We start from the raw sequence: 24,919 nt of genomic DNA, 5'->3' as shown, positions 1-24,919 counted from the left end.
TCATTATCATTATGTACCTAAAATCTTGGATAATGCCTTTTTAAGTTACATGTTTTTGCTCTTCATATACAGTTTCTTTGAGTAAGTAAAAGGAACAACGAAGTTCGATATATAATTCAGAAATTCATTTTGTAGACTTAACAAGGTAGTAGATTTGATTCACCACCTCCTTTGGGTTTGATAGCTCACAATCCACATATCTGATGAAACCTCTGCTATGGACTGTTTGTGGATTAAAACCTAAATGTTCAAGTGAAATTGACTTCAGAAATGAAGTCTATATTGACAAAACTAACAGAGCAGGTACTCAAACACCTGCATTTAAAGTGCAGCTTTACTTTTAATCAGACTTTTTCCATTTCTTTTGATCATCTTGAGTCATGTCTCCTTTTCATCTCTTAGAAGAATTTACAACTCCAGAATCTCATCACCTGTATGAATTCTGGGAGGTTAAAGTCCAAAAAGTATTTTTCTCCAAGCTCTGGTTTTTATCATCTATCCCATTTCAATCCTGGAGGTTCATATAGCACTACAGAACAGAAAGGATGGGTTTTGGAATAGCAACAAAATATTTATTCTTGTGATTAACATGAAGTCACAACAGTTTGAGAAACAACTTGGGAAGAACAAGTCAAAGCCCTATGAAACAGTGAAACAAGTTACAGTCATAAAGAGTCCCAGTATCTGACACATTTAAAGTGTTGGGAGAATCTGAGCTCTGCTTTTAGGACAAGCATCGCTGAAGCTGCTGTAAGGGCATGGGGAGAACAGGTTCAGCAACACAGTTTAAACTCAAGACCAAGAAGAGCTGTGGGGGGTTTCCTCTTTTTTTAAACTTAAGCACTGAAGCACTACAGGCTTGAACTGCTTTCTGTGATATGCTACAGGGCTGCTTTAAACTTCTGACCTTCAGGCAGACTTGCATAGTGCCACAGCAGAAAAGCGAACCTCTCCTTGCTCACGTTCTGTGAACTGCCGGCAGACCTTGGCAGAAGCCTTAGGAAAAAAACATTGTGACATCTTAGTATTCTTAATATAAGACAATGTATAACCACTGTAGACTTGGAAATCAACTCCCTAGAAAAGGTGAAACATGGCATTCAGTTATCCCAACAAAGCTGCAAGCTAGATAAATGAAACCCAAAACACTCATTTCTGCCAAGGGAAAAACCCCACAATTTCATCAAAGCATGTGCCCTCCACATTGTAGTTGGTAGCTGCAATTCAGTTGGACAAGCAAAACTTTGGCATTTATGCTTTCCAGTAGTTAAAACTGCTCAGCTGATGTTTCAATTAATACAACAGAAGCCCCTTTTAGCTACTCTTACTCCCAACTAGGGTATCTTCTACTAACTTAAAGAGGCTACAATGAACAAAATACAGAACCGATCTATCAGAAGGTACAATGTATAGTGACCTGGGAATCTAATTAAGAGTTAAAATAATGACTCCATCATCAAATAGAAGAATGCTTACCTTCAGCAGGGTATCACTTGAACTAGCACCATGATTTATAGGGAAGGGCATTCGGCCATCTGTAAAAGAAGATATTTAGGACTTATCTGAGGCAGTAGACTGAAGTCTGTGAAAGCTCATGCTACCAGCTTCTTTCTTTTAGTTAGTCTCAAAGGTGTTACAAGATCCCTTTGCACTAAAGATACCCCAGACTAACATGGCTATGTCTTTGAATTTTCTTGAGAATGCAGTCAAGCAGAGCTTGGGAAACCATAGCCACTGTCCATGCAAACTAGTGGATTCTGGGAATTATAGTCCAAGAAAGTCAACACTCTCAATCTCTTCCAACAAGCTGATGGACAGTACCATTTTTGTGGGATATGCCTATTATTTATTCTAACTTTAGAGTAGAGTGGAATTGGAAAAGCCTGCCTCTCTTCTTTGCTCAGCATCTACCTAGTTCTTCATTAGTAACCCACATTCTCCTTCCAGAGGCTGCCACCAACAACCTTTGCTCATCACCACAGAGAAGCCTGACAGGTTTATTACTCAGAGTCTTTTTTGTCCTCATGAACAACAGCTGAAATAGCTGATAGGTGCTAGTATTTCACACTTTAAAGTGTACACTATGTTTGATCTTTGGCACTCCCTTTTTCTATTGGTGACACTCAGAAGGTTGGCATTTGTGTATGAAGTTGCATCTTAACAACTGACTAGAATACTACTGACTAGAAAAAGCTTATTTAGGAGTATGTGCTGGATGACTTTTGCAAGTTACACTCTCTCAGCCTCAGATGGCAGCTATGGCAAAGCCCCTCTGAAGAAACTTGGCAAGACAACCCTATGATAGTTTCGCCTTAGGGTCACACTGTAAATTAAAAATGACTTGGAGGCACACAGAAACAACAACACCCAATTATGTAGAGATTAAGGTACTGGATATGGAAGCATATTTAAGTTTTGTATCAGTTATTTATATTTGCTGTAGATTTTCTTTCAGAGATCGCAGGTTGAGTCTCCCTTATCCAAAATGCTTGGGACCAGATATTTTTTGGATTTTTTTTTTTAAATTTGGAATATTTGCATATACATAATGAGATATCTTGCCAATGAGGCCCAAATCTAAACACTCAATTCAATTATGTTTTGTATACACATAGCCTGAAAGTAATTTTATACATATTTCTAATACTTTTGCGCATGAAACAAAGTTTGTGTATACTGAACCACCAGAAAGCAAAGGTGTCACTATCTCAGCCACTTGTGGACAATTTTAATTTTGGAGTATTTCAGATTTCTATATAAGGGATAACTCAACCTCAATTTAAAAGGTCCAAAACCCATTGTAATACTTTGGTCTATAAACAGTTCAGATGGCAACACAGGCCTAATTTTGCATGTTATGTGCTTTTTCCTTCTTCCTTCTAACTTGAAATCATTTAATAGAGAACAAAGAAAACCCTAAAACTTTTGTCAGGTAGCTCTGTTCCAACTGCTACCTGGTTTTTATTTACACTCTTACTAATTGCATTACATTTAATGAAAGACTGAGGTCAGCATTTTCCAATCATGATCCCTCTGGATGTTGTGAATTTCATCTCCCATGAGCACCAGCCTTCATGGCCAATGGTCAGAAATTTGGGGAGCTGCAATCCAATCTACTTAGAAAGTTTTGGAAGGCAGATTTAGGACCTAGATTTTCTTCCTAGCCAGCTTCACAGCACTGTGTATTTTTTAATTGTTGCTAATAACTATTTAAATACTTTTTGCAATAATCAATAGCATAGGCACCTCAGATTAGCTGATGGCCACAGTGACTGTATTTTCTATATCAGAGAGTCAATTTCAACCAACCTTCTTTTGTTGGGGAAAGGTATATACTCCCTCACTGCAGTATTCACAATAATACAACAATAAATAAGCAAGGGATTGTTTTAAAAAATATCAATGGCAGCCATCTGGCCATGACAATTTACCAATTGTGCTCAACTACCTGCACTTCCAAAAGCAGACAAGAGAACCCAAACCTGGATCACTATTCTAAAAATAAATTCCTTACAAATGCTGTTGCCACAGCTCACTGACAGTGAAAGCACAATGTTCTTGTCTGCCTTTGCAAGATACCAGATCCTTTTCCTTCTTTCACTGGAAAGACCAGCATGATCACAACTGGGACATCCACACACTTTATTGGTAGTTTACTGTGAAGGTGAAAAAGTATCTCAAAAGTAGTAGTATCCAAGGACACTGACCTAGCACATGGGTATACCATATTTGGATACCTGCATCTCTTTGCAAATGTCTGCTACATCGTGAACATCTCTTCATTTCCAGGATGGATGCTTTTGGAATGCAATCCAACTGACAATTTAAAATCATTATGTTCCATAAAGAGTGGTTTCTCCCTTTTTAAATGTAAGCATAAACCACAAGTACAGTGGGCCCTTCCCTTACGTGGAAGGGAAATCCTGAGTATGCACACACCCCATTGCTAACATTTATTTGATTGCTGTGCGGCTTCAGCGTATGCTTAAAGCTGCATATGGTGTGCCCAGGTACGGCACGGGCACACTGTATAGCCTGTAAATGATATTTGGAGAGCTGTATCATATGTCTAGGATTTACTCTAAACAAAGAACCCAGCACCCTGTCCATTTGTATGGTAATTTTCAAACGCACATACCTAATTCATAGAGCTGCCCATCAACACTGGCAAACAGAATGAAGTGGAAGTTCACTTTATCATCTTCAACCTAAGTTTAAATAAAGTAAAAAATGTAGAAACCTTACAAGACCAATTAAGGATGATACAGTCAGATAGTACTTTTATGTGTTGGCCCTCTTTAAATAAGAATATCTTAAATAACTTTTTCAGCAATTCATGTTTCATTGCTAGACTGTTTTAACTCACCTCTATGTCCCAATATATGCAACATATATACAAATACCAGGAGTGGGTAAAATGTGAAACAGCAGGTGTGGCTGGAGTTCAACTGCTAACAGCTCTAGCCACTCCAGCCAGTGGTGAAGACAACTGCAGTTCAATAAAATAGTATCTAATGTACTGCTCAGCTCAGGGTGAAACAAACATGTGCAGAAAATCCAAGCATGCACAAGTTTAGACATCCACCAGGAAGCTCTGGCTTAGTCAACACAGTTTCCCCTCTTCATTATGCTTCAAAGATGACACCAACTTTATCTGCATATATGCTGTGTTCAGAGACTATTTCAAGGGCAAAGCTACTCTAAGATGCTAAGCACATCTGGCTTCTACCACTAATTAGCACTATCATTTTCTAAAAGCTTGATCCAGGACAGAAATGGCTATGTTTTCAATACAGCTTCATGTTCTAAGCAAGAGTAGGAAGCCGGTGACCCTAGGTGTTCTTGGACTACAACTATCACCATCTTTGACAACTGGCTATGCTAAAGGAGACAGATTGGACTCTGAGTTCAATGTCTTGAAAAGCACAAACTCCCATAGTCTAGTTCTCTACTTTTGCTTTTTGTTCTCAACGTTTGTCTTATCTCACTAAATGGAGAGTGTGTGTATGTGTGCACACATACGTAGAAAGCATAGAATCTAAATGCATGCCTGTCCTGTTTCCTTCATTATACTCCTGGAAAACTAAAAATGTAATATGCATTTACCCGACATTGGCCTTCTTGTGCTACTGCATTGTGGGCATCCTGAATGGCCTGAAGAAGAATAAAGAAACAAACAAGTCACTTAAAAAGAAAAACCCTATGGCACACATCATTTAAGATCCCTCCACCTGTGAGCCCTGGTGGCGCAATGAGCCCTGGTGGCGCAGTGGTTAAATGCCTGTACTGCAGCCACTTACTCAAAACCATAAGGTTGCGAGTTCAAGACCAGCAAAAGGGCTCAAGCTTGACTGAGGCTTGCATCCTTCCGAGGTCGCTAAAATGAGTACCCAGATTGTTGGGGGCAAATTAGCTTATAGTTGTAAACCACTTAGACACTGTTTAGACGGTATGAAGCAGTATATAAATGAAGCTTGTTTGTTTGTTACTGTCTTAAACATATACCTTATGGTTTTCAAGACGTTTTGCCCTCTCATCTGGAGAGAGGTCAGCTGTTGCATTAAGGAACTCTTTCAGTGCAGACCCCTCATCTGCAAGAAATAAAATTGAAGATCTAGCAAAACAGTAAGTACAGAGTGGCAACACCTTCTACCAGCAATTTTTGCAAGTCTCTATGCAGTCAATTTTTATCCAGTATTAAGCCAGAAATTGCACAACTTTGATCCAGTTCACATTCTATTATTTCCAATCATATTTCTCTTTTAATATTGTATTTCATGTAGCTTTGTGAACATGGCATATAAAGCTGCTAGTGGCTTAAATAATTTTATTGATTTTAAATGCTCTGAGTGCAAGCATGTTCCATTTAGTCTCCCAAAACAGAGATGTCATGTCAGAAGAGGCTTTCTACCGACTTCCTGGAAAATGAGCTGTGCTTCTACATTTGCTGCAATCTGTATGCTGTTTCTATAAAATCTGTGAGGACATTCCCACTTAAAACTCGTAACTTTTTTGTAATTTCTTTTCGGATCACACTTGGTACTTTACAACAAGCATGTAGGGTGCTACAACCCTGTTAGTTTAGCACATGCAAACATCTTGCGTTGGAGATAGTCATCACACAGCTCTGAAAAACTGTGATGGTGCTGCTTCTGTCCCAGCCTCTGCTTCCTCACACCAATGGCCACAGCTCACCCCCTGCTCTAGTCCCTTCCTAGCATGCCTTTTTGTCTGTATTTTTAATATAACTGCACGGTAATTGTAATCCATTTGTCAAAAAAAATTGAAAAAATAAAAAAGGCTACTGGGATAAAGTTTCTACTGATAGATGCTACAATGGCAGTTTAATGATTCATTAATTTTCACTCTGGGAATGAAATCTTCCTCATTGCTGTTAAACTGAAAAGCAACTTGTGAAACTGCTGCTGGCCCTGCTATAATGGTGATCTCAGAGCCTTTATGTTATGAGGTAAGTGATGCTTAATATCTACAAAATGCTTCCCACACCATTAAGCAATAACAACTTCCCTCCGCACACCTAGAATTAAGGAAGCAAGTTTTATTTATAGAAGTTCCTTACAAAGACCTAACATTGGGGGGGGGGGTGTAGGGGGTAAATAGGCTTACTTGCTTGAAATCTTACTTGATAGACTTTACACAGTCCCACTATTTATTAAACTTCTAGTGCTACTCCAATACTATTTATTTATTTATGGTATTTATACTATAACTAAGCCTTATAATTTTACTTAAGATATTAATTCTGGGGCCCCAACTTTAGTCCTCTGAGCTTACTGATTAGAGACATGATGTAGATAAACAAAATTTAGTAACAGAAAGACTGTTCATTTATAGTAGAAGTTTATTATAAGTTGCAAAGAACTGTTATACAGTGGTCCCTTGGTATACAGTGGAGTTTGGTGCCAAGATCTCCTTTGGATACCAAAATCAGTGGTATCAAAATGCTCAAGTTGCAATACATAGATAGTACTGGCATAGTAAAGTGGTGTCCCTTATATAAAATGGCAAAATCAAGTTTTGCTATTTGAAATGTATCCTTTTTTAAAAAAAATATTTTCAAGCCATGAATGCTTGAATCCGTGGATACAAAGGGCCAACTGTATAAGGAATTTAGGCAACAGCTGAATGGTAGAAAGTTGAAATTTGTATGTTTCTGTATACATTTGTATTTAAAATGTAGTAATAAAAAAAGTCCTCAGAGTTTAAAAAAGATTTCTGGACAACTTTCAAAATCCCCTAAACAGCACAGAGGATTCTAACAACTGTAGTTCAAAAAAGGGGAAAGAACATTTACTGATACAGTCCATTATAGACAAAAGAGTGAGAACATAATTGCAACCATGAGAATATGAATGTGTTAGTTATGCAAGGAGTCCATAACACATGTGTTAAAAATAAAACAAACTAGTTATTACAAGAAGGGGAAAGAAACCCAAGTAACAGAACTCAAAATGTTTGCTGTATGGCAGTCCCAAGTAATTAAAATTATGGTCATGAACATCCAGTTTATATTTACAATGCACAATCTGCCTGAGTGAAGACAAGTAGAAATGTCTCTTTAGGTACACATTTCAAAGGAATTTATTCTTTGAGACCTAAAACCGTATCCGATATGTTCCAGCTAGCAATTTTGCAGCCATTTCTGTTGCTTTTCATAGGAATTAGACCTAGACTCCCTAGCTAGGAATAATTTTTTAAAATGTGGTCATGCAAGGCCTGGAACATTTTTAATAGTAGTAACACTCTTCCCATGTACTTACCAAACAGTATTTTATCTTGGTTGTTAGCAACTGCATGTATAAGGCCAATTGTTCCACATGAATTACTGGCAGTCTGCTTCAGAAAATAGACTTTTGAGCTTACTTCTTGACCCTTCAGTTCTTCAGTCTGTTTTTTTCTGAAGTTTTCATGCTACACATGTATAAATGTATTCATTAGACGGAAGCAATCCTCCAGTGTTTCATACCAAGCTGAACTAGTCCCTTAGGTCAGACAGACAACTACTTTTTTGTTTAGGAAAACATTTGCATGTGAAGAATGAATGTAACCCATACCCACAGAAAAGCTAGCCATGTAAAACAATCAGGAAGCAACTTAAGAAATTAAAAAATTAAGCTAGCTGCAAAGTCCAAATTCTGCTTGTTCTATAAACTCTCTTCCAGTGTACATACCATCATATTCAAACACAACTTGTCTGGAGTTTGCGAGATTTGTTCAGAGGGGATTTGCCTTTGCCTTTCTCTTGAGAGACTATGACTTGCCAAAGGTCATCTGGTCAGTTTTCATGGCTGAGTGGGGATCTCCAGAGTGGCAGTTCTTGTGATAGGTCCCCCTGGTCCAGGAATGGCGGTGATTCCACCTGTCCTGAACGGGATCACGCTTCCTGTGAACGACTCCGTGCGCAGTCTGGGGGTGCTTCTTGACTCGTCGCTTCACCTTACATCGCAGGTGAATGCGACGGTCAGGAGCACCTGTTATCAGCTTCAGCTTATTCGCCAGCTGCACCCATACCTGGCCCAGAGGGATCTTGAAACAGTGGTACATGCCTGGTAACCTCTAGATTGGACTTCTGCAACGCGCTCTACATGGGGCAACCCTTATACCATACTCGGAAGCTACAGCTGGTCCAGAATATGGCAGCCAGGCTGGTCACTGGTACTTCCAGGGCCAGCCATATTACACCTGTGCTTAAAAATTTGCACTGGCTGCCAATTCGCTTCCGGGCACAGTATAAGGTGTTGGTAATGACCTATAAAGCCCTACATGGCTTGGGCCCAGGATATCTGAAGGACCGCCTCTCCCCATACATTCCGCCCCGCACCCTCAGAACGTCTGGGCAGCAATTACTCAGGGTTCCAGGGGCCAGATTCACCTCCACGTCAAGGAGAACTTATTCCATTGCTGCCCCGGCCCTTTGGAACACGCTGCCAACAGAGCTCCGCTCAGCTACCTCCCTGGCCCAGTTTAGAAGGGACTTGAAGACCTTCTTATTTCGATCAGCATTCCCTGTCTAAAAGCCCCTGGTGGCCCCCTCCCTCTCTATCGCCGGCAAGATGGCTGGCTGACTAGGTTTTTAATTTTGTTTTAATATTGTACTTCATTTATTGTATTTGTATTTCTATGTATGTGCTTTTAAAATGTTGTACACCGCCCTGATCTATGGAAGGGCGGTATAAAAATAAATTTTTATTATTTATTTATTTAGTTCAATGCTTAAAACACTATACCACACTGGCTCTTTTTCTCTATGCTCTCCCCCTAAAAACAGCAGGCTTCTTTAGAACTATGGTAATATCCCACAGCATTCCATTCTATACCCATCTGTTCTTTGACTTCTTTGGTGTACAAGTGAGTTAGTTTGTTGTTATGAGAAAAAATAAGATCGCAGACTGAAGGCACTGTTTATCAACTTCTTTGGTAACCTTATTTTTACATTAAAATTCTATTAAATATCTTTGCTCACTAATGCTGATGGATTTATAAGAGCGTTACCTAAAAGGCACAGCACCTAAGCAGAGAAGAAAGATTGCAAGGTCTATTTTTTTCAATTTCTCAAGTTAATACTTTTAGCATTGCTCAGAAGTAAAAATCTACAGCTCCAGTTTCTAGATAGTTGTTTTAAGAAAGATTACTTCATACTTAGTTTTTAATACTGGCCAAGGTTTGCAGTAGTCAGTTTATGCTATTTTTTTTGAGACTACAGTGGACCCTTGTTATACGCTGGGGTTTGGTTCCAAGATCCCCCGTGTATAACAAAATCTGTGTATGCTCAAGTCTCATTAAATATAATGACACAGCAAACTGGTGTCCCTTACAAAAAAAATGGAAACTCAAGCTTTGATATTTTCAATTTATACTTTTTTGAACATTTTCAAACCATGTATGCTTGAATCTGTGTATAAAAAATCAGTGTATAAGAAGGGCCGACTGTACTGGCATTCTTTGTTTAGGGAGACTACTGCATTAGACTCAAATGATGATGTCATTTGAAGCCAGAGGTCTTTTTGGCGGCTGTTTTATGAAAGTGCAGACATGAGATCTTAATTATTACTACTTATTTCCAAGACGCCTGTCTTGATATAGGCAATCAGCAGCTAACAGGTTCTTCTAACAGGTTCATGCCAATTATGCACAAAAGATTTGGACCAAAACCATTTGGCTAGTTGCCCTTGGATGGCAATTAGCCAGAGAAAGAGAGAAGCAGGCTTGGTGTTCTACACCAAGTTGAGTAATACTATTTGGACAGTAAATCTTTATTCCTAATTCTATCTGTTCAACTTCATAATGAAAACATGGCTTAAGATTCTTAGGTTTCCCGATATATTCTAACAGAGAAAGGACTAGAGCACAGACAATATTTTTCCCCAGAACTTGACCTCCCAAGTTGCAAATATCACCGTTTTGCATGCTTGTTTAACTTTAATGTTCACCTGAGCAGTAAGGGGAAAGAGCAGGAGTAGAGCACAAGCTGGACTGGGTACCGCGTTTAAGGAATCCTCCTCAAACCCCAGCACATCCACAAACCTCCAGCCAGGGGCAACTCCTAAACGAGACAGCACCTGCATGGTTCAGAGACAAACAATACTCAACAGCACATCAACAACTACAACATCCTTGTGATGTACACTTTCTCCATCTGGCATAGATTATTTGTAAGATATAAATGCTGTTCCTCCAATGGGCTCAAGGTGGTGTACGTGGGTCTCTGCCCAGTTTTATCTTCACAATAACCATAAGGTGAGCAAGCCTAAGAAAAAGTGACTAACGGTTTAATGGCTCAGTGGGTAAGACAGTCTTAGCTCCACACAATACTGGCTCTCTACTCCTGTTCTGTAGCGTGTAAAAATATTTTATTAAGATTTGTATACTACATTTTGGAAAGACTTCACCACCATTCATGACTGGCATTACAAACTGTGAAGAAGGAAAACCTAGACTCTTTAGATCTGTGTCTGCAAATATGGTACAGCTAAAGACAAGGAGACTATAGCATGCGTAATTTCCATTCCAATTTTTTTCTGCTATTTATTTTCATCACCATTATTAGAGACTTTGCAGTTTCTCCCCCATTTACAAAATACCTAGATAAAACTATGAGGCATGGGCACAGCTATGCTTTACTATTCTTGGGATATCCAGCCAGCATAGAACAGTAAACCTCTGCCATTCTAATATGACAAAAAGCAACTGAACTTTTTCATAGTCTGCCTCAGAATTTGGGAAAAGATTAGCATATATCATCCTTTAAGCAACCATCTCTTTAGGTACCTCATTTGGCATTTTGTTATTTTTAGTAATATTTTTATTAAGGCAAATGTCATGGCTTTCAGCTAGCTAACAGCTTTGACCCCTCCTATAATTTCAAAAAAAAGTATCAAAATGATTTGGAGAAGGTGGCTTTAAGGAACAAAATGGGACCTGTCTGGGGGTGATGGTAGCCTGAAGGAAAATTGCACCTGTTTGGGGAAGATTAGCTTGAAGATTAGCCATTCTATTCTGCTTTGGTCAGGCCTGAGCTGGAATAATGTGTCAAGATCTGGGCACCACGATTCAAAAAGGATGTTGGCAAGCTGGCACGCTGGAGGGCCACCAAAATGGTGGAGGGCTGGAAACCATGCCTTATGAATAAAGACTTAAGGAGCTAGGTACGTTTAGCCTGGAGAAGAGACAATAAAGAGGTGATATAACAACCTTAAGTATTATTAAATTTAAGTTTTATTATTATTAGTTGAAGGGGTATCACATTAAGGATGGAACAAACTTGTTTTCTCCTACTCCAGAGACTAGAACATGGAACAATGGACGCAAACTACAGGAAAAGAGATTCCACCTCAACACTAGGAGGAACTTCTTTACAGTAAGGGCTGTTTGACAGTGGAATACACTCCCTCTTAGAGTAGTGGAGTCTCCTTCCTTGGATGTTTTTAAACAGAGGCTGGATGGCCATCTCTCGGGGATGCTTTCATTGTGAGTTCCTGCATGGCAGAATGGAGCTGGACTATATGGCCCTTGATGTCTCTTCCAACTCTATAATTCTATGAGGAGTCACAAAGGTAAAGGTAGTCCCTTGACATGAATGTCTATCTAGTTGTAACCAACTGTAGGGGGCAGTGCTCATCTGTTTCTAAGCCAAAGAACCAGTGTTTGAGGACTGCTCAGGTGGTCATGTGGCCAGCATGATTGTACCAAACGCTGTTACCTTCCCATGAAAGTGGTACCTATTTATCTACTTGCATTTGCATGCTTCTGAACTGCTAAGTTTGCAGAAGCTGGGACTAGTGATAGGAGCTCACCCCATCATGCGGCACTCGGGTCTTGAACTGCCAACCTTCTCATAGTCAAAACTGGTGCCTTTAAACACTAAGCCATCCCATCCCTTACCCTGCAAACAGTTGCTTTTTTTGGTCCTTCAAGCCACCCTCCACCCAAAACAGGTCCCATTTTGGCCCTTCAAGCCACCTTCTCCCCAATCATTTTTGATACCTTCTTGGAACTGTCGGAAGGGGGGATGGCAGAGCTGTTATCTAGCTGAAACCTACGACATTTGCCTTAACAAAAATAATACTATCTGCCTTGGGATCCATGCCTCAGAGGGAGAGAAGAACTGCCGGACCCGATCCCCTTTTCCCACCCCCAATTCCCTTCTTCTTTTGTGTCTCGTCTTTTTTGATTGTAAGCCTGAGGGCAAGGAAATGTCTAATGAACAATCTGTAAGCTGCTCTGATAGCCTTCTAGCAGAAGAGCGAGGTATAAATAAATAAGTATTATTATTATTATTATACATATTGTAATTGTCCATTTGTAAGGCACTGTGATAGCTTCTGGCAGAAGAGCAGGGTATAAATAACTAAATATTATTATTATAAATATTACAATTGTCCATTTGTAAGGCACTGTGATAGCTTCTGGCAGAAGAGCGGGGTATAAATAAATATTATTATTACTATTATTAATAATACAAATTATTATTAGTAATATAATTTAAATAAAAATAAAAACCAAAAACAGATGCCCCATCATGCAGTGCCTGGGGCCCCGAAGTGCCAAACCTTCCCATCTTCCCAACTGGTGTCTTAACCACTAAGCCATGCTCATCCCAAATTCAAAGGCAGCCTATGACAAAGCTTGCTCTCTCTCTCCAAGCCTTCTGCCTACTGAACAGCAGAGGGCCACTCTTGCTGCTGCTGCTGCTGCTGCTGGAGGCCCAGCCCCACCCAGGTCCTTGAGTGTGACACAGCACAAAGCGCGGGCCGAGGGCGACCCCTGCCGGCGGCACTAAGAACTCCCCAACGCCGCCCCCCTCCTCCTTCTCTTTCTCCCTCGACCCTTTCCGTCCGCCCCGCTCCCAAAGCGAATGAATGAATGAATGAATGAATGAATGGCAAGAGTGATGGGGAAAACGCCCAGCCGCGGGCTCTTCTCCTTCTTCCAACTCCCGAGGGAGGGACACTCACTTTATTCAGCATCTGCGGAGGGAAAAATAAAGACAGTCAGCAACAATTTGGGTTGCATCCACACTGGAGAGATAACCCGGTTTGGTACCGCTTTAAGTCTTTGGTTCAGGTCTATGGAATTCTGGGAGTTGGAGTTTGTTGTGGGGTCCGTAGCGGACCCCATAACAAACTCCAACTCCCAGAACTCCATAGCCTTGAATCAGACAAAGACTTAAAGCGGTACCAAACCGGGTAATCTCTCCAGTGTGGATATGAATAGCCTTTTCTCTCTCTCCCTCTTTCTTTCTCCCCCTCCAAATAAAAGCCCAACTTCACCTCGGGGTTGATCTCCATCGCTTGCCACGCCATTGTTATCCTCTCAGTTGCGAAGAAAATAACCACCACAGTTATCGTTGCCACTCCTTCCACCTGCGCGATCCCGCCCGCTCTGAAGAGAAGGGGCCACCCGCCCACCCTTTTATAGGGCCACACCGGGCGGAACCACTGCAAAGGAGGGGGGTAACCACCGAGCAGGCAAAACCATTCTGAGAGGAATCAGTTGACCCCCACACACCCCCTGTCTTTTGTTAATGGTACCTCTCCTCACGCTCTTGAACGCCTCTTGAACGCCTTTGGGTGGCCCTTTCCATTAGGAGAATGGGGGGGAGATGCAGGCTTTGGAGTCCCCCCCCCCCAGTTTGACGTTAGCAGAGTCCTGAACGCCTTTGGATGGCCCCTTCCATTAAGAGGAAAAGGGGGAGGGAGAGGAGGCCTTTGGAGTCCCCCCTCAATTTGGGATTAGCACAGTCCTCAGGTCTCCTGATCTGTTGTATGGAAGTTGCCAGCAAATGAACCTGAGGGAGATGCTGTTGCTGAGAGCAACGCTCAAGGAAGAAGGGAGGGCTGGGATGCATTGTTATTATTTATTAATTAGTATGATGGCAAGGCTGCAGCCAGGAAATCAGAAGAAGGCTAAGAATGGGGAAGAGAAGGCATTAAAGAGATAGAAAAGGGCCTAAAATGGAGGGCTTGATCCCCTTCTCTATTGACACTCCCTTCTCCTTTGGTGCCATGTCTTTCTAGGTTGTAGCCCAGAGGGCAAGGAACTGTCAAATTACTGCATATACTTATTATTATTATTATTATTATTATTTTCTTATATCCCACCTTTCTCCCAATTTCTAATCAATGGATAAGTCTAGAAGTTTTAGTAAAAAAAAATGACTCCAAAAAATCTGAGCTGATTTATGATCCACAGGGCAATGTCAATACAGCTGGCCCTCCTTAGCCACAGATTTTTAACACATGGGTTCAAGCATCTACGGCCTGAAAATAGACTTGTCCCTCTGTATTCGCTAGGGCTAGGGGCACAAGACACCCGTGAATATGGGAAAACCACAAATAACAAAAACACCATGTTTCTACCTGAGATGATACCTCTCTAGGAATCTCTAGGTCCTCCAGGGCAACTCTGTGGTCAACATCCAACAGACGCTGACCATAGAACTGCACTGGAGGAGCTACAAAGGCCTAGTAGAGTATTCTCCCTAGAAATCTCTAGGTCTTTCAGTGCAACTTTTAGTTAAAGTTGACCATAGAGTTACACTGGAGGACCTAGATATTCCTAGACAGAACATATTAATCAAATCTGTGAATAATCAAACTCACAAATATCAAAGCCACAAATATAAATTCCAAAAAGCAAACCTTGATTGTGCCATTTGATATAAGGGGCACCATTTTGCTATGCCATATTTCATGGGACTTGAGCATCCACAGTTTTGTTATCCAGGGGGCACCCTGGAACCAAACCCCAGTGTATAACAAGGTCCCACTGTACTCTCATTAAAAACTGTACCTCAACTCTCATAAAAATAGAAGCCATCCTCTGGTGAAAGGCAAGAGTGTAATCTCTCCTGGAAGCACTGACCTCTCTCCTCTCTTTCGTTCATCCATCCATCCTTCAGCATTGACACAGTTATGCCTCCTGCAATTTTGTCAGTTCTTTGGCATTGTCTTCCCTTGCTTCAACCTTTAGTTCCTTCTTTATGCGACCCTAAGTCCTACTCTCAACTTATCCATGAGTCATATCAAAATCCATAATTTTGGTCCTAAAACCTGCCCTTATACATGAGGCCGACTTATTGTCAAATAAATAAATACATACAGTAACTGATCCAACAACACCCAAACAATACAAACAAAAAAATCCATCAGTTATTGGCCAACCGAAATGCACAATATTCTTGTTGCAAGCTTTCAAAGCTCCATGGGCTTCTTCATCAGGCAAGATGTTACAAACCAAATAGGAGAAGAAGAAAAAACAACTGGAGATGTTAGTTAAATGCCTGCACGTTGTTTCAGTCCTTAGTAAAGATGCTATACTGGGGAGGATATATTTTGTGCAGCCAGTTCCTCCTCCTCCTAGCCATGCGGCAATAGGGAGATTTTCAAAGTCCAAGAAATTTAAAGTCCAAACAATGATACCTTTATTGGACCAAGCAAAATGCACAATTATATGTTGCAAGCTTTCAAAGTCACACTGGCTTCTTCATCACACAAACAGGAGAAAAAAATTGAAGATGTTAGTGCTAGGCCTGCATTTTCTGTTTCTGGTCTTAGTTCAGATGGTAAGGACGGCTATCTGTAGGCTGGCACTTCTTCCTTTGGCCATGCAGTCATTGAGAGATTTTTAAAGTCAAGGAAATTTAATGGCCAATTCAAAGAAGATGTTTCCTTGGAATCCAGCATGCCTCCTTCCTTTGTGAAGCCACAGGATCATATGGAGGTAGGTATGTAGGTATGTCAAATTAACAATTTGTAAACTGTTCTGAGAGCCTTTGTTGCTGATGAGTGGGGTATAAATACTCCAAATAAATAAATAAATGCAAAGATATACAACTAAGCACAAATGCTAGAAGCATACAAGCCATTGTATTCCGTATTACCATGTATGGATGTGAGAGGTGGATGGTTAAGAAAAGATAGGAAGAAAATCAGTTCATTTGAGATGTGGTGCTGGGGAAGAGTGCTGAGGATCCCATGGACACCCAAAAGGACCAACAAACAGGCCCTAGAGCAGATCAAGCTAGAAATATGCCTAGAAGCCAAGATGACAAAACTGAGACTGTCATACTTTGGACTCATCATAAGGCACGACTCATTGGAAAAGACAATAATGCTAGGAAAGGTGGAGGGAAGTAGAAAGAGAGGAAGGCTACGTTCCAGATGCATGGACTCTATTAAAGAGATCACAAGCAGGAGTTTGCAGGACTAGAGCATAGCAATGGAGGACAGATGTCTCACTTATGGGGTCGCCATGGGTCCAGATCAACTCAAGGGGGATTAACAACAACAACAAATATTAGCAATCGGTGCAGTATTCTGGAATAAGCTTGTTTTTAATCCCATAAGAGTATGATGCCTAAAAACAGCCTCCCCACTCCCCCAAATATGTGCAGCATCAGGCCAACAAACTCTGGAAAACCAGGATGCCCTCCTCACCACAAAGGAGGACAAGGCACCACCAAAATGTAGGCCAGTCAAGAAGAATGTAGGACATGACCAAATAACAGTTGCAAAACACTCATATAAAAGTCAATCCATGCTTCTTAGTCATGCTCAAAATGGAAGGCATTTTGAAATTTGTTCCAGACAAACAGTTAAAATTCAGCAAAGCTCACTGTTTCTTGTGGGGGAAGAATGGGGAGTGGAGCGGTGCGGTGCCAGCTATTTTTCTTAGTAAGGCTCCTGTGCTTTTAACAAGTACCTAACAGGTATGCATGTGTTGCCAGGTATTTTGTCATCAGTTTGGTAGAATTCCAAGACTGGAAAATCAGGATGCAAAGGGATCCTGTAGCACCTTTAAGTGAACCTTGAATGGGCACACTGGTCCCCAAAATGTGCCCTTTAAGAGATGTTGGACTTCAACTCTCAGAAGCCTCAGCCATGTTAGCTAATAGTCTAGAATTCTGGGAGCTGAAGTCCAAAATCCCTTAAAAAGCACAGTTTGGGAACTGCTGGGCTACAATATTCCTTTGCGTACTTGTCATCTGAGAATTTGTGTTATGAGATAACCTTCATTGTTGGAATTGTGCCCCCTCCCCACCTCCGATATATCTTGGGGTGCATCTACACTGTAGAAATAATGTGGCTTGACATCATCACTTTAAGTGCTGTACCTCCATCCAGTGGAATCCTGGGTTAGTAATTTTACAAGGTCTTTCACCTTCTCTGCCAAAGGGTGCTCGGGTCTCACAAAACTACAACTCCCAGGATGCTGTAGGATGCAAACAATTAAAATGGTGTCCAACAGCATTATTTCTACAGTGAAGATGCACCCTTGGAAACTGCCTAACATTTGAATTTTCCATATTGCTAAGTCTCAACATTGTTTTCAAAAATGGTTTTCAAAATATATTTATTTTCTTGCTCTTTGCCTTCATAAAATTAGATGGATCAAATTTATTTCCAAGAATGCCACTCATTCAGTCTCCAAACAAAATTGGATACGGAAGCATTTTCTCCTTTCCTGTTGTTGTTATTCCAGAATCAAACTATGTTTGAAATGATAAGCTGTATTTTTTTTCTTTAACTGATTAGCTAGATGCAAAAAGAGAAAAGGTGGCTTTGTCTTCAATTTTTATTTTAGAAGGTTCAGCTTTAAGAGGAGGGTTTTAGGAACAGATAAGCTTTGGTGTTTGTTTCTTTTACAGTGGGCCCTAGGCTTTGGTTCTAGGACCCTAGTGGATACCAAAATCTGTGGAAGCTCAAGTCCTACTAATTACAAGGGTCTAGTAAAATGGCATCCCATATATAAAATTGCAAAATCAAGGTTTGCTTTTTCCAATTTTTAAAAACATGTTTTAAGCTGTGGATCCAGAATCTGTGGATATGGCGGCTACCCCACCAAAAAATGTACCGGTAAACTAAGCATGGAAATACATGTTGTCCCTGGTGTATGCTAGAGCTTACACCAGGTTTCTCATGCACAGCTGTATCTGAATTGCAAATGCACAAAGCAAGATTTCTTCCAGGGATCTGTGCAATCTGTGCAATATAAGTGAAAAATGAGAATGGAAAACAAGGCAACATTTCTGTCTTGTCAGAGAGATCTCCAGGGAATGGGGACAGCATGGCCAACAGTTAACTGCTCTCACACTAAAGTTGCAGCAAGGCTTGCAAGTTTTAAAAAACATATTACCTGAATAATGCAGTAATTTGTGAGTGGGGGAAGAATGCTATAACAACAGTCCTTTTTGCAAAGGATAAAAGCTGGCACCGACAGTCTGTGTATGTAGGGTTGTCATAATTCCCTTTCACAAAACCGGGACAAAATGTAGGACAAATAAAAAACAATATAAATTCATGCTTCTCACTCATGCTCAAAATGGAGGACATTTTGACATTCTTCCTGGATATAAGTTTGGTATGCAGCTTTGGGTGGTGGACTAGGGCCCCATTCCCACTTGCTTATAAAGTGGATCAAGATGCGGATTATGGGGGCATCGTTCCATCAGCGGCGCCCGCCACCTGTTCCTTTGCCAGCACCAGCGCCAGCCTTGCCGAGTGGGAGATCGGGAGGCTAAAATTAGGAACCTGCCACCTTGGGGCAGGGAAAATCTGAGTAACACTTGGAAGAGTGGGATACTTCGCTGGTTTGAGTGCATGAGAAAGGCATGAGAAATGACACGTTCAGAGGAAAGCGGAGAGCCGGGTGCACATTTCTCCAAAGGATGAATAGCGGTAAAAAGAAAGAAAGGGGTTATGGATTACTGGAATAAAACTGTGGGGTCATGTATGGGATCTGTGGATGTTAACCAGGGGGTTGTGGGTTGTGCAAGGCACTACATCATGTGGAATGGGATGGAAGGGAAGGGGAAAACCCATAGATCCTGCAGTATGTTTTGCCACATGTTACATCACATGGTCAGCTCTCCTACAAGATGCTCCCTAGGCTGGGCGGAGCAAGGTAAAGCATGGGGCTGAGGCACATCACAAGTTATACAACTTGGTAGGTACCACAACTCTGGCCTGTGTGTATATAGAGAGATATGTAAGCATGTTGATACACACACACTTAATACATGGGCTCCATACTGGATAATAACGTGTGTGCGTGTGGATGTGTGTTTGTGTGTTTGTGATCAGTATGGTTGGTATATATGCACATACACACACACACACACACACACACATGAATACACGTATACATGTGCACACATCAATAACTGCAGGTGTCTTCACAAAAGTGTAGTGTACTTTGCTGCCTATTTATTTTATTTTGGTTTCAGGAGCAACAGCATATCAATGCATCACATCCATAATGTGTGGTTGCCTAAATCCGGTCTTCTGAAAATACATATTCATGGTTTATATCTTGATATGTACACACGTAGGTCTAAAATTATATATTTTCATTTTACACACACACACACACACACACACACACACACATCCATACAGTTCATATATTTGTAGGTATCATTACAAACACACACATATATAATTACCATATACATATGCATACTATATATATATGACATGAAGGATATGTGTTGGCATGTATGAGTGTGTGTGTGTGAATGCAGATTCTAATGCTCCCATTTGTCTGCAGGAACACAGGAAGGAGCGGAATATGTCCTTAGTTTGACTGAAGTCCATGAAGAGAATACAGACATGACACAATTGGATGTTCCTGAGGAGAATGCAACACAGGAGGAAAATGCCAAAGGGGGTGTCCTTTCAGCCGGACCACAGGTGCACGAAGCCCCTGAGGGAGGCCCCACTTTTGAACCTGTGAAACCCAGTGGTCAGTAAATTGTAAAGAAACCAATTTGGGGGTGGTTGCAAATGATATAACAGGGGTACATACTAACTGTGGACATATTTGCAATGTTCTCCAAATCCATAGAGACGGACACAGCAAGACAGTTGCAGTCCCTGATGGCCACCGAGAGGATGGTTTTGATTCGGCGAAAGCAGGAGCATACGACAGCAGAGAAGATGGCTGACAAAATGATACAGAATTCCTCAAACCAGCTAGACCGACTGCTAGAACACATGTCAGCCAGGGAGAGGCAGACTGAGTTAAATGAGAGGGGACAGGACAGTGGCCAACAATTCCAGGAATGGGAGAAGCATTTCAAGGAGAGGTACCTTGAGCAAACTAGGAGTGAATTTATGGAGCTTCTAAATATCTTCAAAGAGCAAACCTCCATAATGAGGGATCTCGCACTGCAAGGTACTGGTAGTACAAATAGAGGAAGGGTGGTGAAGAGGGCCAGAGCGGCATGCACTAGGTCAAGGAGCCCTTTAGAGCTTCAACTACCATCTTTGGGTAGTGCCGACTCTTGTAATTGCACCATGGATGCACCATCTTCTTGTTTGGCACTGATTGGGAGGACAAGAAGTTACAATTCCCCTTCTACTGGACAAGCGAAGGGCACGGCCTCCATAGTGTCAAACAAGTGCAGGCTGCAAAGAACAGTTAAGAAACCTGTCCCTCTGTCCCCCTGACCTGGCATTGCCTTATAGCAAAATTCCTTGATCAGGTATTTCCCTGAGTGATGTTACTTAGGCTTCTCCTTCTGACTACACTTCATATCAAAAGCCTGAAAGTCTTTGGTCATCATTACTTCTAAGACATTTAAATAATGGACCTTCCCCAAATTGTTCTCTCACTTGCTTGCTTTCTCCAACCAGTTATGGATCCCATAAGAAACATAACGGAGGAGAGGTACAAACTGTTGGATATAATGATGCAGAAATGCAACAGTCAGCCTTCAAAAGAGATAGAAGGAGATGAGATTGTAGAATGGACAGATTCTTTTCTGTGTATTAACTGAACTTTGGATCTGTTTATTATTTATAGTGGGGCCTCAGTATCTGCTGAGGTTTGGTTTCAGGACCCCACATAGTAACCAAAATCCTATTACAAGTCCTATTACAAATAATGGTGTTGTAATATGGTGTCCCCCACATAAAGTGGTAAAATCAAGGTTGGCTTTTTGGATATACATACATACACAGAGAGAGAGAGAGAGAGAGAGAGCGCTATGGATGGCAAAATCTGTGGATGCAGAGTCTGTGGATGTGGATGGCCAACTATTTTATTGACTAAATACGTATATTTCACATGTTGCTTCATAGAATCATAGAGTTGGAAGAGACCACAAGTGCCATCCAGTCCAACCCCCTGCCATGCAGGAAATCTAAATCAAAGCATCCCCATTGACAGATGGCCATCCAGCCTCTGTTTAAAGACCTCTAAGGAAGGAGACTCCACTACACTCCGAGGGAGTTTGTCCCACTGTTGAACAGCCCTTACTGACAGGAAGTTCCTCCTAATGTTGAGCTGGAATCTCTTTTCCTGTAGTCTCTGGAGCAGCAGAAAACAAGCTAGCTCCCTCCTCAATATGATTTCAAACAAGTACAAAGTGGTTTGCCTTGATTTTGATTTCCTTTTCCTCCTCACCCATTTCTTCTACCAATAATCTTTGAAGCAGGTCAGGACAAGAGAGAGTGACTGGTCTCAGGTCACTGAATAAGTTTCATGGCTGAATGAAGATTGTTTCAGAATAGTGAGCATGTGCATCTCAGTTGTTTCAATGCGCATACCATGAATGGTTTAAATTCAAATTTCACCCGAGCTAATGTTGGCCCATTGAGCTTGGTGGAAAATTGGGACTATTCTGTATATTCTGCCTCATTGCATCTTGCAAAGGATATTGGAGAGCTAGACCTTTCTATTGCAGCAAGCCTTTGGGAACATAGTTAAGAAGAGAAGGGGTTTTATAGTGATGTACTGTTTCAAAGTAAGTTTTAAATTATTTTAATTCTCCTGTTAGTGTAATACAGGTTGGGCACCTTTTATCTTGTATTACAAAATCCAAAATATTCCAAAATCCAAAATTGTCCACATGTGTGGCTGAGAAATTGTCACCTCTCCTTTCTGACAATTCAATGTTAACAAACTTTATTTGATATACAAAATTATTTGCTACCTTGGTTCCCAGCCTGGGAAAAGGGCAGCAAATAAATAAAATAAAATAAAATATGTATAAAATTATGTTCAGGCTATGTATAGAAGGCAGATAAGGATATAAATCAATATCATGTTTAGACTTGAGCCCTCTGTGTCCAAGATGTCTCATGATGTCTAAGCATACATTTCAAAATCTGAACAAGTCCGAAATCCAAAACATTTCTAGTCCCAAGCATTTTGGATAAAGGAGACCCAGCTAGTCACAATCATAAGCATAATATCATTTATATGCTGCCTTTCTTGTGGAATGGGAGCCAGCTTTTGTAAATAATTATGTTGGTCCATTTTTATTCGAAGTGGGACCCAAGATGGCTCAGCAAAAGAATCAGCTAAAAACAATGAAATTTTTAAACGCAGTTGAAATCATCCCATTGAAAGCGATATAACCCATCTGTTTGGACCTGGTGGTGAAGTGGTCAGATAGGACAACATGGAATGGAATGTGTGTATTTGTTTTGTTTTGTTTCCGTGGAGCTCATAGAGAATCTTGGCCAAGGTGGGAGTTGAGTCAGTTGAGGTTGAGAGGAGCTTGCGAGTGGGGAGACCTCAACAGACTGGAGCCAAGGTTTCAGTCTCATTACTCATTTGCGTATTTGGCTTCTCTGCTTATTTCCTGTTCATTGTAAGTGCTTTCAATCCTGTCTTTGACTCCATACAGACAGGCCAAAATAAAGCTGCTTCGGGTCACTTTGGAGGTATGTTGTTTAAATGATGCATGCGTCCTAAGAGGCTGGAAGCCATGCCAAAGCCACGCTACAGTCCTAAGGACTGGAGCACAGCATTGGTGCTGCTTCTGGACTCTTAGGACGCATGCATCATTTAAACAGCATACCTCCAAAGTGACCCAAAGCAGCTTTATTTTGGCCTGTCTGCATGCGTCCTAAGAGTCCAGAAGCCCCACCAAAGCCACGCTCTAGTCCTTAGGACTGGAGCATGGCTTTTGCATGGCTTCCGGACTCTTAAGACATATGCATAATCTAAACAGCATACCTCCAAAGTGACCCGAAGCAGCTTTATTTTGGCCTGTCTGTATGGGGACTCAGAATCCAATTTCCATCAAACCTGCAAACCTGTCCTCTTTCCAGACACTGAAAAATGCATTGCAAGAAGAGAGATCCAATATGGTATAGTGGTTTGAGTGTTGAACTAGAATGATGGGAGATGAAGATTCAAACCTGCATTTAGCCATGGGAACTCTGTGGGTGACCATGGGCAAATCATGCTCTCTCCGCCTGAGAGGAAGGCAATGCAAATCTCCTGTGAACAAAACTTGCCAAGAATTGGATAGGTTTACCTTTGGCCACCATGAGTAGGAAAAGACTTGAAGGCATACCAAAACTACATTTTAGGAATATCGCAGTTCCATGAGCTCAGGTATTTCTCTTACGCCACAGAGCAAATAATAACTTTTCAGGCTAAGTAATAGACTAGCACCTTCTGGAAGCTATTTTGCTGATTCTTCGTAACTCTTGCAGGCTCAGGCTCAGGCTAGACTGATACTGCAATGAAGAGGAATCTACAAACCTCATCTGGCTCACAGAGCGAGACGGAGGAGCTGAACACTGCCAAGAGGCCAAAGCTCCAAGAGACGGCCCAGAGCAACACGAAGGACACAGCAGAAGGATTCATAAATGACGTGGGGACACGCGAGAACCAAAACAACCAGGCAAGGCTGTGCCCATTTCCCCTCTTTTCTTACAATGGTCAGATCCCTGAGATTGATTGATTGATTGGTATCCCGCTCTTTTCCCTGGGACTGGGACTCAGAGCGGCCTCACAGTATTTTTTTTTTAATAGTACAATAAAATAAAAAGTACATTGAATTTTTAAACTGGTCCAACTTCGAATATCCCAGCCTGTCCTTATAGTAATTCCCTAAATGGCTGTGTGAACAGGTAGGTCTTCACCTGCCGGCGGAAGGCCATCAAGGAGGGAGCCGTACTGATCACCCTGGGCAGAGAGTTCCAGAGTCTAGGGGCAGCCAGTGAGAAGGCCCTCTCCCATGTCCCCACCAACTGTGTTTGTGATGATGTTGGGACAGCGAGAAGGGCTTCCCCAGAGGATCTTAGAGTCCAGGCCGGTTCATACCAGGAGAAACGGTCTGCCAAAAAGTGTGGACCTGGGCCATGTAGGGCTTTGTAGGTAATAACCAGGATCTTGAATTGTGCCCGGAAACAAACTGGCAGCCAATGAAGCTGTTGCAACAGGGGCATTGTATGGTTTCTATAATCTGCCCCTGTTAACAGCCTGGCAGCAGCTCTTTGAACCAGCTGAATTTTCTGAACACTTTTCAAAGGCAGCCCCATGTAGAGCCCATTACAGTAGTCCAAATGGGATGTAACCAAGGCATGTACTACCGTGGCCAAATCTGGCTTCTCAAGGAATGGGCGCAGCTGCCGTACAAGTTTTAAATGTGCGA

The 24,919-nt window shown here is 41.4% G+C and overlaps 2 protein-coding genes across 2 annotated transcripts; one reads left to right on the top strand and one right to left on the bottom strand.

Annotated features, from left to right (window-relative positions):
* Window positions 1-558: 558 nt before the first annotated feature.
* Window positions 559-13,855, bottom strand: UCHL1 (ubiquitin C-terminal hydrolase L1). The gene is made up of 8 exons (XM_089525159.1): window positions 13,791-13,855; window positions 10,452-10,580; window positions 7,782-7,932; window positions 5,506-5,591; window positions 5,107-5,154; window positions 4,139-4,208; window positions 1,477-1,535; window positions 559-996 (listed from the first exon to the last, which is right to left on the bottom strand). The coding sequence occupies exons 1-8, from the start codon at window positions 13,821-13,823 to the stop codon at window positions 910-912; spliced, it is 663 nt and encodes a 220-aa protein (XP_089381285.1). The 5' UTR covers window positions 13,824-13,855; the 3' UTR covers window positions 559-909.
* Window positions 13,856-19,037: 5,182 nt separating this feature from the next.
* On the top strand, window positions 19,038-24,160 carry LOC149312678 (uncharacterized). Its single transcript, XM_089526948.1, has 4 exons — window positions 19,038-19,199; window positions 20,071-20,265; window positions 20,368-20,608; window positions 23,976-24,160. Exons 1-4 carry the CDS (start codon window positions 19,133-19,135, stop codon window positions 23,995-23,997), a joined length of 525 nt encoding a protein of 174 aa, XP_089383074.1. The 5' UTR covers window positions 19,038-19,132; the 3' UTR covers window positions 23,998-24,160.
* Window positions 24,161-24,919: the final 759 nt, after the last annotated feature.

Source organism: Sceloporus occidentalis, unplaced genomic scaffold (assembly GCF_023333645.1).
Source record: "Sceloporus occidentalis isolate IW3139 unplaced genomic scaffold, rSceOcc1.0.p SCAF_5, whole genome shotgun sequence".
Lineage (NCBI taxonomy): Eukaryota > Metazoa > Chordata > Lepidosauria > Squamata > Phrynosomatidae > Sceloporus > Sceloporus occidentalis.
The sequence above is the reverse complement of the archived record's forward strand: the minus strand, read 5'-3'. Positions and strand labels throughout refer to the sequence as shown.

Excerpts from the sequence above, each read along its gene's own strand:
- LOC149312678 (XM_089526948.1), top strand. The coding sequence starts at position 19,133 with ATGAGAAATGACACGTTCAGAGGAAAGCGGAGAGCCGGGTGCACATTT. Across the intron at positions 20,266-20,367 it reads TGAACCTGTGAAACCCAGTG|AGACGGACACAGCAAGACAG; the intron begins GTCAGTAAATTG and ends CCAAATCCATAG. Across the intron at positions 20,609-23,975 it reads GAGAAGCATTTCAAGGAGAG|GCTCAGGCTCAGGCTAGACT; the intron begins GTACCTTGAGCA and ends TAACTCTTGCAG.
- UCHL1 (XM_089525159.1), bottom strand. The coding sequence starts at position 13,823 with ATGGCGTGGCAAGCGATGGAGATCAACCCCGAG. Across the intron at positions 4,209-5,106 it reads CACAAGAAGGCCAATGTCGG|GTTGAAGATGATAAAGTGAA; the intron begins GTAAATGCATAT and ends ATTTAAACTTAG. Across the intron at positions 1,536-4,138 it reads TGGGCAGCTCTATGAATTAG|ATGGCCGAATGCCCTTCCCT; the intron begins GTATGTGCGTTT and ends CTTCTTTTACAG.